Source organism: Heterodontus francisci, chromosome 32 (genome assembly GCF_036365525.1).
Source record: "Heterodontus francisci isolate sHetFra1 chromosome 32, sHetFra1.hap1, whole genome shotgun sequence".
In the NCBI taxonomy this organism is placed as follows: Eukaryota; Metazoa; Chordata; class Chondrichthyes; order Heterodontiformes; family Heterodontidae; genus Heterodontus; species Heterodontus francisci.
This window is the reverse complement of record NC_090402.1, coordinates 10,144,254-10,158,034: the sequence shown is the minus strand read 5'-3', so window position 1 is coordinate 10,158,034 and position 13,781 is coordinate 10,144,254. Positions and strand designations below refer to the sequence as shown.

General features: G+C 41.7%; 1 protein-coding gene across 2 annotated transcripts in view; it reads left to right on the top strand.

Moving 5' to 3' along the window:
* gpsm1b (G protein signaling modulator 1b) overlaps positions 1-13,781 on the top strand; it is a 265,572-nt gene that overhangs the window by 90,043 nt on the left and 161,748 nt on the right. For both annotated transcript variants that reach the window (XM_068012189.1, XM_068012188.1), the window contains exons 5-6: positions 4,400-4,542; positions 13,001-13,124. In XM_068012189.1, coding sequence (XP_067868290.1) covers positions 4,400-4,542; positions 13,001-13,124 — 267 coding nt within the window. The remainder of the gene's footprint in view (positions 1-4,399; positions 4,543-13,000; positions 13,125-13,781) is intronic.

Below are 13,781 nucleotides of genomic sequence, written 5' to 3'. Positions count from 1 at the left end.
AGAGCCATAGTAACTACAGCCTGATAACATCCACCCACTCTCTTGTCAGGGCAAAACCCAGCAGACAGATGATATCAGACTTTATATTGTTGAGGGATTTTCCAGTGTTTAGTTTCAATCTGATGAGTATACCATGGATAATTGTACCCCCGTGAATCAGTTACTAGATCACTGATGGAAATCTGCCATCACACAAAGCCTTGTGGCTTTCTGGTCACAAGGAATAATAGAATTCTTTACTGCAGTTAGATGCAGTGTGGTATAATTGAAGTAATATGTTAGTTTTGTTAAATTAAAGTGCTAGGTTTCTTTAACTACCAGGCATAGTAAATGAGCCACCATTAATGTAACTGTTCAAACTCGAAGTGCAAAGAGTTTGCAGCAGTCAGCCCCTGAAAGAGGAATATTTATCTTTCAATTGGCTGCTGCTGTATTCCGAATACAATGGCTACTTGCATTTACATGGCACCTTGAGTAGGTCATTCAAGATAGAGTTAGATTAGGGAATGGATCCAAAACGTGAAAGGAGAGGTAGGAGGAATGCCACGAGCTGGATTGAAATGATCAGCTTTGAAATGTTTTAGCAAGCAGAAAGGTGTGGGGAGGAATTCCAGAGTCGGACTTAAGCTGTTGAAGGCTCTGACTCCAATTTTGGGAAGGTAGGGAAGGACTGTTAGATGCATACAAGTTCATGTTTTGAGGACCCAGCCAATGCAGGAGTTATGGAGCTGAAAGTGGGAGGTGGCTAAAGCATGCATAGGCGTTTCAAAAGCCGAGGGGCTTGGGTTAAGTGAAAACAGGCAATGTAATGGAGATGAAAGAAGACCTCAGTGATGGATAGGATATGACTTGGCTCAAACAAGATGCTGAGGTTTTACAGAGTCTGCTTCAACACAAGTACTTGGGTAAGGGGTGGCAAATAAGAAGACTTTGTGTTGGGTCCAAAACAGCTTTGGCCGTTCCAATTTTCAGCGAGAGAAGTGGTGGCTCACCCAGGATTTAATGTTGGGCAAATAGTCTGACAACGCAGAGGTGCTCATAGAGTTGGAAGAAGTCATGAAGTAGACTTGGGTATCATCAGCATACATAGGCAAGTTGATTCTACGCCTGTGGATGACGTTGCCAAGGGTCAGCTTATAGAGCAACAGGAGGGGCAAAGATTAGATCCTTAGGGAATCTCCGGATCTGACGAGAAGACATTGCTGAAGATGTATTGGCTGCATTTGGATAAATTTGGGTGCGGAACTACATAAGAGCAGTCCAATAGAGCTCAACATTGGATGAGGTTGGCGCGGACAGCTGTGTCAGATGACAGAGAGATTAGATTAGATTAGAGATACAGCACTGAAACAGGCCCTTCGGCCCACCGAGTCTGTGCCGACCATCAACCACCCATTTATACTAATCCTACACTAATCCCATATTCCTACCAAACATCCCCATCTGTCCCTATATTCCCCTACCACCTACCTATACTAGTGACAATTTATAATGGCCAATTTACCTACCAACCTGCAAGTCTTTTGGCTTGTGGGAGGAAACCGGAGCACCCGGAGAAAACCCACGCAGACACAGGGAGAACTTGCAAACTCCACACAGGCAGTGCCCAGAATCGAACCCGGGTCCCTGGAGCTGTGAGGCTGCGGTGCTAACCACTGCGCCACTGTGCCGCCCGGACAAGGAGGGATAGGACAGCATGGCCAACGCACACACTTATTGAAGTAGAGGAGAATAGTGTAGTGTTCTGTAGTTCCCTGAGTGCTGCAGAAATTACAATGTTTAATGTTCACAAAGCCTTTCCCTTTAGCCAATATGTTAAGCACATCAGATTTTGAATTGTGCCTTTAGCAACAACTTGTTATTAATAGCTGATGATTGAAGATATTTATTTAACTGCCATTGTTATCTGCACTCATTAAAATGAACTCAAATGAACTGAAGAAAGGCTGATTGGACCCAAGTGCTGGAAGCGCACAATTGGATTCTTAAGTAGTTGAACTGACTTCCCTCTTTGTATCCCCTCCATTACCAAGACTCCTTACTTCCACCTCTGTAGCATTACTTGTTTCTACCACTGCCGCAGCTCAGTTGCTGCTGAAACCCTGATCCTGCCTTTGTTATCTCTAGACTTGAATATGTCAATGCTCCCTGGCCAGCCTTCACCTTGTACCTTCCATAAACGTAAAGTCATTCAATACTTTGCTGCTCGTACCCTAACTTGGACTAAGTCCTGTTCAGCTAGTCCCCTATCACCCCTGTGCTCGCTGACCTACATTGGCTGCCGGTCTGGCAATGCTTATAAAATTCTTATCCTTGTGTTCAAAATCACTACATGGTTTTGCTACTCCTAATCTATGTAAACCCCTCCAGCCCTCTGAAATCTTTGTGCATCTCCAAATCTGGCCTCCTGCATATCCCCGATTTTCATCGCTGCAACATTGGCAGCCGTGCCTTCGGCTGCTTCGGCCCTAAACTCTGCAATTCCCTCTCTACCTCTCCTCCTTTTAAGATGTAACTTCTAACCTAACTGACATTTCCTAACATCTGCTTATGCGGTTTGGTTTCAAAGTTTGTCTGCTATGCTCCTTTGACATGCCTTGGAATGTTTTATTGCGTTAAAGGCATTATATAAATGCAATTTGTTATTGGTTAATTTGGAATTGTGACCAAGTACTTCACCCTGATTTTCACTTTCAGACTGATGTGCTGCGTGTTTCTGGCAATTTCTGTTTTTATTTCACATCCTAAGGATTGATTTTTCTTTCACTTTCCACCAAACCAGAATGTGTTTGTTGGTTAAGGAAGTCTGTACTTTGTCTTTGAGCTTAGTCTCAGAAGGGTACCACCTGCTGAAGTGACTTGGCGAATGACAGTGACAAAGTTAATTTGTACAACATAATCGTTGTTCACATTGATGGCAATTAATTAATGATGCATTTTTAGGCAAGGGTATGATAAACCAGGAACTCGTGTATTTGCTTTATATGATTTGGCAACAAGCTTCTCATATCACTGGGGATTCTTGTCGGTGTCCATTGTTATAGATGAATAGTAAAGGGATTTCATGGCAGTGTTTTCTGCATCATTGAGAATATTTGTGCTTTGAATGTTATCTATCTACACATTGACTGCTTTTGACCTTTGATAATCCAGTCCAAACTGTTGAGTATTTTTTTTTAAATGAACATTTTTGCTGATTAAATTCCAGTAACTTTTGAGGGAGTGCAAGAACTGGCTTGAGGGAATTACTGAGTGCAGTGTAGCTCCATAGTAACTACCAGTGTGGAAGGTAATAGAGTATTTAACACAAAGGCAAGATTGATAACCACATTATAATCTAAGTGTCAGCCTTGTCCTAATAGACATCCTGATTTTACAAATTGGATAAGCAAAATATAGTGGATGCTGGAAATCTGAAATATAAACAGAAAATCCTGGTAATACTCAGAAGGTCAGAAAGAGAAATGGGAAACCAGAGTTAATGTTTCAGATCTATGACCTAACGTCAGCAGTTGTTAAACTCTGGACTTCCGGGTTCAATGTAGAGTTCAACAATTTCAATCATAACCTGTGCTCCCATTTTTTTCAGACAGCAGCTGCTGGTACTGATTCTGCTGCTGCTATTTACAGCTCCTCTAGACCCATCTTTTGTTGCTTTTATTTGTCCCATTTTCACCCCCTTTTGTCCTGCATTATCATCCCTTTTGTCATTTAGATTACTCGTGCCTTTCACCCTAACTTGGGTCTTTTCTTGTGTTCATTTCTCCCCTCCTTTCTATGCCTCTATACTTGCTTAAAACCTGTTCAATCTATAACCTTTTCCAATTTTGACAAGAGATCACAGCCCTGACATAGAATCACAGAACGGTTATAGCACAGAAGGAGGCCATTCAGCTCGTGTTGTCCGTCTCTCTGCAACAGCAACTCACCTAGCTCCACTCTCCTGCTCTTTTCCCCATAGCCCTGCAATTTTTTTTCTCCTCAAATAACTATCCAATTCTCTTTCAAAGGCATGGATATGTTAACTGAGTTTCTCTCTCCGCAGCAGCTGCCTGACCTGCTGAGTATTTCCAACATTTTCTGTTTATATTGCTACTAATTGGTTTACTTCCCTGTACTGCTTGCGGGTAACCAGTCAGTTGATTTGTAAAGTGTGCATTGAATTTCATGTATTCCTAGTATTTATCACTTTAGTTCTGTAATAAAAATAGGGAAACGAGTAACTGTCTAACATTACACGCTGTTCCTTTTCCTATCATCCCATGCTTAACGCTATAACTGCGCACTGAAGAAATTGTTTTCTTTTTTGTGAATCTCAATTTTTTTTGTCTAAATTATTAACCATATTCAGAAGCAAATGTCCATCCTATAAAACATCTCGTTCCTCTCTCCCGTCCAGCTTGGTGAAGCACGAGCGCAGTATAATATTGGGAATGTTTTCCATGCCAAAGGGAAACAGCTGTCCTGGCATGTGGCCCACGACTCTGGAGACTTGCCCGATGAAGTGAAGGAAACTTTAGAGAAGGCCACGGAATACTATGAGTGAGTAAAGCAGCATCTGCGCATCCAGCCTGAAAATTGAACACTTGTGGGGGGGGGGAAAGAAGTGGCAATGGAAACAGATGTTTAAGTTGTGCTGTGGTTACCCATGAGGAACTTAGAATGCATACACAGCACTCCTGTTCATACAGTCCAGAATCCATGAGGATATTGTGTTTATTTTTCTATTGAAACTTTCTGAATCCATAAAAGGAACACGATATAAGCACTGATTTCAGACCTCATCACTATACCTACTTACCCCAAACAAGATGCATGGGATCTTAAACACAGTACCTGGAGCCCCCAAAGCACAATAGCCAGAACCCCTCTATACTTTATGAATACAAATAATTTATGGAAATTAGAAATAATAAATGGTGTCAAAATTGTGCCAGGATGCAATCCACTCAGTTGTCTCATGTCTCACTTTCTCCCACTCCGACATAGTGTTATTAATGGGATCTTGCTGTCTCCTCTCTTCTGGCCTGTTTCTTATACATTCCAAAGGTCTACCCTTGAGTGCTTTGAGTTTTAACTAAAAGCCTTTTGTAAGTCAAGGTACAGCACTTTGTTGGGCTTTCTCCAATCCACTTGTGTTGTAATTTTCTCAAAGGATTTGAGGATATTTTGCTTGGATGGCATTAAAGCATTTGTTTGGGAAATGGGAGCTTTGATGATCCTTACCTTGAGGAGCTGCAAAATTCACGACAATAATTACAATGTTTAAGGCGCAGGTGCAATAGCATAACTGTTATACCACTGGACCCGTAATCCAGAGGCCTGGACTGATAATCCAGAGACATGAGTTCAAATCCCACCACGGCAGTGGGGAAGTTTGAATTCAGTTCATTAAATAAGTATGAAATTGAAAAGCTACTATCTGTAATGGTGACCATGAAACAGCCGGATTGTTGTTAAAACCTATCTGGTTCACAAATGTCCTTTAGGGAAGGAAATCTGCCATCCTTACCTGGTCTGGCCTACATGTGAATCCAGACCCGGAGCAATGTGCTTGACTCTTTACTGCTCTCTGAAATGGCCTAGCAAGCCAAGGGATCATTCCCTTGACACCCTGACGTACTCCTCCATTATCACCGACACCTCGTCCCCTTCTCACGGCACCTTCCAGTGCAATCACAGGAGGTGTAATACCTGCCCTTTTACCACCTCTCTTCTCACAAAGGCCGGCTACCTGACCAGAACCCAACGTGACCCAATGACGTGTCGGGTTGGGTTGCACTTCCAGGTCCGGCATTCAGGCTCAGGTCGGGCCGGGTCAGACACGCTGTATCACAGGTAAGTGGCTCCAATGTTAACTTAATTTTTGGACTAGAAAGGTGGTTTTATTACAGTTATTTTAAGCTTGTGCAGGTCAGCAACAAAGTGAAAAATGGAAAGTAAGTTAACTGATCGGGTCGGGCGCGGGAAAAAACTGGAAGGATTCGGGTCAGGCTCAGGTCGGATGTGGTTGTCGGGCTCGGGTTGGGGTTTATTTTTGCAGACCCAAGCAAACCTTTATCTCCTCACCATCCAAGGCCCCAAACACTCCTTCCAGGTGAAGCAGCGATTTACTTGTACTTCTTTCGATTTAGTATACTGTATTCGCTGCTCACAATGCAGTCACCTCAACACTGGGGTGACCAAAAGTAGATTGGGTGACTGCTTTGCAGAACATCTCCGCTCGGTCTGCAAGCATGACCACGAGCTTCCGGTTGCTTGCCATTTTAATTCACCGCCCTGCGCCACGCCCACATTTCTGTCCTTGGCCTGCTGCAGTGTTCCAGTGAACCTCAATGCAAACTCAAGGAACAGCACCTCGTCTTCTGATTAAGCACTCTACAGTCTTCAGGACTCAACATTGAGTTCAACAATTTCAGAGCAAGACTGCCTTATTTAAAATGTTATTTTATTTTTGCTTTAGTTTTTAACCATGTGCCTGTCTTAAACTTGTTTTTCATGTTTTTGCTTTTGGACAGAGCTGTTCATTATTCTGCCATTAACACTCTCTCTGGACTAATGCATTGTCTTTTACTACAAATATTAGCACTCCCTTTGCCTTCTGTGAAATCTCTGTCATTTAATCCCTTTGACCTATTGCACACCTTCCCCTTTGTTGTCTCACCCACCCCCCCCCCCCCCCCCCCCGCCACCACCTTTGCTCAAAGCCTATTATATTTCTAACATTTGCCAGTTCTGATGAAAGATCACAGACCTGAAACATTAACTCTGTTTTTCTCTCCACAGATGCTGCCAGACCTGATGAGTATTTCCAGCACTTTCTGTTTTTATTTTTAATTTTATAGTTTTTTTTTTCAATAGGCAGTCTACTTTCTTGGATATTGTAACAAAGCAGTTTGTCTAAAGAATGTGCTTTAAAAATATCAATATTCTTGCTTTCTACTATAAACCAAGGACATTGGGTTCACAGCAAGTCTGTTGGAATCGTCCTTGAAATGTGCAGTGTATACAGAATGCTTTCCCATTGAGATCAATTTAAGCTCACATTGTAACTGTGTTATCAGCTGATAAGAACATGCTATGTATCTTGCTGTACTCCATAAGCTTGATCTCATCCAAAGCTCTGCTGCCTAACCACACACCAAGTCCCATTCACCCATCCCCTCTGATTTTGTTAACTCACACAGGCGCCAGGTCCAGCAACACCTCCATTTAAAAATTTTCAACCTCGTTTTCAAGTCCCTCCATGACCTGGCCCCCTCCATATCTCTGTAATCTTCTCTGAGATCTCGGCACTCGACTAATTCTGGCCTCTTCTGCATTCCCCCATTTTAATCGCTCTGTCTTTGGCAGCTGTGCCTCCAGCTGTCCCAGCTGTATGCTCTGGAATACCCTCCCTAAACCCCTCCACCCCTCTACCCCCTCCCCTATTTTAAGACAGCCCTGAAAACATAGCTCTTTGCATGTGTCTGAGTATCTCCTAATGTGGCTTGATGTCAAATTTTGTTTGATAACCCTCCTGTGAAGTGCTTTGGGATGTTCTATTACATTAAAGACGCTATATGAATGCAAGTTGGTTTGGTTGTGGCAGTAAATAACCAGATATCAGGCTACAATGCAATGACTTTCAAGAAGGGGAGTAGAGACAGCCCTGGTAATTATAGACCTGTGAGCCTTACTTCGGTTGTGGGTAAAATGTTGGAAAAGGTTATAAGAGATAGGATTTATAATCATCTTGAAAAGAATAAGTTCATTAGCGATAGTCAGCACGGTTTTGTGAAGGGTAGGTCGTGCCTCACAAACCTTATTGAGTTTTTCGAGAAGGTGACCAAATAGGTGGATGAGGGTAAAGCAGTGGATGTGGTGTATATGGATTTCAGTAAGGCATTTGATAAGGTTCCCCACGGTAGGCTATTGCAGAAAATACGGAAGTATGGGGTTGAAGGTGATTTAGAGCTTTGGATCAGAAATTGGCTAGCTGAAAGAAGACAGAGGGTGGTGGTTGATGGCAAATGTTCATCCTGGAGTTTAGTTACTAGTGGTGTACCGCAAGGATCTGTTTTGGGGCCACTGCTGTTTGTCATTTTTATAAATGACCTGGAAGAGGATGTAGAAGGGATGGTTAGTAAATTTGCGGATGACACGAAGGTCGGTGTAGTTGTGGATAGTGCCGAAGGATGTTGTAGGGTACAGAGGGACATAGATAGGCTGCAGAGCTGGGCTGAGAGATGGCAAATGGAGTTTAATGCGGAAAAGTGCGAGGTGATTCACTTTGGAAGGAGTAACAGGAATGCAGAGTACTGGGCTAATGGGAAGATTCTTGGTAGTGTAGATGAACAGAGAGATCTTGGTGTCCAGGTGCATAAATCCTTGAAGGTTGCTACCCAGGTTAATAGGGCTGTTAAGAAGGCATATGGTGTGTTAGCTTTTATTAGTAGGGGGATCAAGTTTCGGAGCCACGAGGTCATGCTGCAGCTGTACAAAACTCTGGTGAGACCGCACCTGGAGTATTGCATGCAGTTCTGATCACCGCATTATAGGAAGGATGTGGAAGCTTTGGAAAGGGTGCAGAGGAGATTTACTAGGATGTTGCCTGGTATGGAGGGAAGGTCTTACGAGGAAAGTCTGAGGGACTTGAGGTTGTTTTCGTTGGAGAGAAGGAGGAGGAGAGGTGACTTAATAGAGACATATAAGATAATCAGAGGGTTAGATAGGGTGGATAGTGAGAGTCTTTTTCCTCGGATGGTGATGGCAAACACGAGGGGACATAGCTTTAAGTTGAGGGGTGATAGATATAGGACAGATGTTAGAGGTAGTTTCTTTACTCAGAGAGTAGTAGGGGCGTGGAACGCCCTGCCTGCAACAGTAGTAGACTCGCCAACTTTAAGGGCATTTAAGTGGTCATTGGATAGACATATGGATGAAAATGGAATAGTGTAGGTCAGATGGTTTCACAGGTCGGCGCAACATCGAGGGCCGAAGGGCCTGTACTGCGCTGTAATGTTCTAATGACTTGCTGCACTGTACAAGAGCACCCGAGATTACTCAGACAGATGTTTGTGCAATTACACTTCAAAAATATTTCTTTGATGCTTACGGGCATCAGGGAAGCTTGTGGATGTGAAAGGCCTCATATAAATTAAAATTTGATCGTTCATTTCCTCCTTTCTTTCACTGACCCAAATTCACTTTCCATTCTTGCATCCCTTTTCTTCCTCCTTGCTTACTGTTGGGTGAAAATCTCCAACCTGGAGCCTCCTTTAGAGCAGAGGAGACAAGTGTCAGGGAAAGCGAGTATTCCAACAACGCCAACAGATGGTGGGTATGTTTCTCAGCCTGTCTTGGGTAACACCAAGCCAGAAGATGAAAGGAAACCATTCAACCATCTTTTTCCGTGGAGAAGGATACAGTTGTTTGAACTGCTGTTCGAAGAACTTATTCAACTATCCTGTTCAACGTATTTAAGAATATACACACTAACCTGATTACTTGCAACTTTTACATGTTTTACATAGCATTCACTTTCCTAAGTGATACGTCTGTTGTATAAATTTTGTAGTACATGAGAAATGGCTCTTAATGTCTTGACCCGTATTACATAGAGTGTACAGCACAGGAACTGAGCTTTCAGTGTTCATGCTCCACATGAGACTCCTCCCATCCTTCTTCATCTCACCCTGTCAGCATAACGTACTATTACTTCCTCCCATTTGTGTTTATCCAGCTTTCCCCGAAATGCATCTGTAGTTCCTGATCTGGTGCAATCAAATTTTAGCTTCTTCATACATGTCCAACTATTTTTAATAGCCAAATCAGGTCTCATTCACTTTTTATTTCCCTCAGGCGAATAGTTTCACGTTGTAAATACACCAATCCAAGTGTAGAATCACTCAGTTTACTTTGTTAATTATTGTCTCATTCTGTGCAAAGTGTTTCAATGTTAACACCTAGATGCTTTGTTTTGCCTTCTACATTTTCACACTTGTAGCTGTTCATTTTCATTACTTTACATTTCTTCATGTTGATTTGCATTTAATAGTAGTCTCCCAGCTGCTAAATTAGCTCTGAGAAGACAGAGGTCAAATTTATTCAAAATTTTAAATCTTTGGAAAGTGCAGATTTTCTTTTTTCACATGTTGATGGAGACATCTGCAGTGATTTCTTGGGAAACCCATCTCTTGCACTATCGCCAAGTTTAATTTTTTTTGCACTCATTCATGTCTTTGATTGCAGTGGCAATTTTTGAAAGTGAGATTTCTCCCTTCATCCCCTCTGAAGATTCCTATAAAATACTTTTTGAAATTCAATATCGATGTTGTGCCTGATATTCTCAAAATCCCAATAGGTTTTATACTCCCTTCCCTAACTTCCTGCTGTGATTACCTTTAACTCCATTGATGGTACCCCATAGTATTTTTTAAACTGTGACTTCGGTATTCTATTAACTGTTACATTTACTCATTTGTAATCAAAATCTATGTCTCCTGTGTCCTCTAACACCCTTGTTTCCAACAAACTAGAGATTTTGATGCTGCTATTAATACTCTCTGTAGTGTACTGTCACTTGGAACTTTCAACTGCACAATATGTTTACTGCCACAGAGCAAAAGATAAGTATTCGAATGTTGAATATGTAATCCAAAATTAGCTTGTGTGTCAACTTAATCCCAGGACTTCATCGCATTGCACAGTTAACTCGTGTGTTGCGTGTGGGAAAACTTCAAACCTTGGCACTCTGAGGTCATGAATCTTCCTTAAATTTTATCTGCTTCACGACATTTATGCTCCTGTGCATTTTTATTAATGTTAGTGCTGAGTCTACACCAAATTTTGGGAGAAAAATTTGATATTTCTGCTAAGACATAGCAAAATTTGGTGGAGGTTGACTTTCAAAATGTAGATCCTTCTCCTCTTTTGAGACCTCCGTTTCTTTGTCCAGACTAACACAGATCGAACTGAACTGTTATTTAACCCTTTCCAGCACCTGTAGCTATTTGTTATTCTGTCTTTCTTTCCTGTCTCGAATTTTACAATTCTCAATTTTCCTGGAGTCTCTTTTTCAACATATTTTCTGGTTGAACTACTCTAGTTTTAAATTACAGAAGACTTTTTTTTTGTTGTGTTTGACTTGGGACCATGCCAAGCACAAGAATACAATGAGTGTTGCATTGAGAGTCTCCAGAAAAATGAACTGCAGCATCTGCAATTCACGAAAAGATTACTTAAATAATAGCGTTTACAATTTTTTCATGGGGTCGTTTGCAGCTGCTGTCTCGCGCTTGTTTTAACCCTTATTTAATCAGCTCGACCTGTGATATTCTGTATTTAATCTGGTCTTTTATTCTTTCCAATCTCGGTGTACTGGTACTCCCTACCTCCTTCAATCTACCCTTTGTCCCACATTTGGCTTTTAAAACCCAAGAGTTGGCGTCACGTAATCATTACTTGATTTATCTTGTCTTCCCACTAATTCTTCCAACCCTTACACTATGGGCCTTGGTCCTCCTTCTCAATGAAAAACATCTGAGTCTCACTGGCTGTCACAACCACCATGGCAGTCAGTCATCAACAATTAGACAGCTGGAGTTAAATATAGCCATGCACATGACCACAGCCGCATGTACTCAACTAAAAAAATGTTAGTCAAATTTTGCACATTCTGAAAAGACAGATTTTTGCTGGTTATGCAGAAATTAACGAGGCTTGACAATTAGAAAACTAATCATAAAATTGTCCGGGACCTGAGATAAGACATGAATATTGGGGTTTGTTTCTTCAAAGTTGATTTTGTTATGGAAGGCTGGACGTGAGTGTGGATTTAAAAAAAAAAGTCACAATATACTTTGAGATGGTTACAAAGACAAGCGAGGAGGAAGCAGAGCAGTGTTACTGTCTTCTAGGCTGTGTGCCTCTCACTCGTGTTATTTATTTATTTTTATTTAGAGATACAGCACTGAAACAGGCCCTTCGGCCCACCGAGTCTGTGTCGACCAACAACCACCCAGTTATACTAACCCTACAGTAATCCCATATTCTCTACCACCTACCTACACTAGGGGCAATTTACAATGGCCAATTTACCTATCACCTGCATGTCTTTGGCTGTGGGAGGAAACCGGAGCACCCGGCGAAAACCCATGCGGTCACAGGGAGAACTTGCAAACTCTGCACAGGCGGTACCCAGAATCGAACCCGGATCCCTGGAGCTGCTATCAAAGAGGCAGCACAGGCTTGATGGGCCAAATAGCCTCCTCCTGGTCTGCACCATGCTATTCCATTCCCCTAGTTTAATTGGCTCTTTTACTCTTTCTTACTCTTTCTCCTTTCTTTCCCTCCTTCATTTTTTCCTTCTTTTCTTTCCCTTCTATCTTTCTGTTGCTTTCTTTCCCCTCTCCACCCACCAATCAGAGAATTCATCTCCGATTAGCCTGAATATCAGTCTGGACCATCATCAGTGGTTGTTCCATCTAATAAAACACACCAATGATCTTGCTTTATAAACTTGCTTCTCCAAACTTCTATGGTATCCATATGATGACAAGAGACAAATTCACATAATACTTGGGAAGGGAGATCTGGCATAATCTGTTTGAATCCCACTCTTCAGCAAGCATCTAATGGTTTATTGGCACTCAATCAAAATGTTTAAAGACCTGCAATCGCTTAATTCTAAACTTAGTTTGAACTATTAATTCGGACCATACAGGCTCTTTTTGCTTACATGAATTTGTGCAGCCCTCTTCATGAACTTGAAAGGTGCTCATTATAAATCTAAGTATACTTGGAAGCAATTTGAAGGCTGTATTCTGTCTGGATTTAAATGTTAGTTATAAATGGCTTGAACTTTACTTTGCAGTTCATGAGCCCCAAAACCTGACGAAATGATGCATAATTTTTCAACAATGCATATCATCTTGTACTCAGCTTGAATGGCAAGGACTCTAAGTTTTCGCTTTGGTTTTCAATGTTGTGATCCTTTTTTTTCTGTTTCTCATTTCAGGATGAATCTTAAAATTGTTAAAGAATTAGGTGATCGGGCAGCTCAAGGCCGAGCATATGGTAACTTAGGCAACACACATTACCTTTTAGGCAACTATCGAGACGCCATTGCATTTCACAAAGAGGTAAAGATCAGCCTTTGTGTGTGACAGTACCCTGACTTGGAGTGACATCTTGTTCTGAAACTGAAAAATGTTTCTAATAACACACTGCTGTCAAACAGATTCAAAAGATGTGTTGAGAAACAAGTAAGACATACACCTCCCCCCCTCCTAATAGTAAGATCCTCAAGAGCCATTCATTTCTCTGGCTTCTGGTAAGACACATTGCCAGATGTGACCTAGAAGATGGTATTAAATGAGACTGGGAACAGAAAGGAACCTGAATTTCTCTATTTATCAGAGTGTCTATTGACTTTGCTGTGTCAGCTAATGACTTGGAAGTGGAGAGGGTACTTTACCGCAGGACTCGAAGCAAGCAAGTCTACTTTATAACAAAAAAACAATTTACTCAGCAAACAGTATACTACAGCAAACAGTCTACAGAGTCTATTTAAAAAGAGTCTGTACGAACTACAGCAAACAGAACTAGTGATAGGAACTACAAGCAACGTCTCCCGATAAAAGCATGGTGACTTGTCCAAAGTACAGTGATTTGAGGATAGTTACAGAATACAAATTCTGTGCATAAAATCAATTGGAGTCACTTGTAGCAGTGCGTGATTGATGGGGGAATTATCCAATCATCTCCATTGTGGCTGGGAAGAGTGGTACCACTTTCTG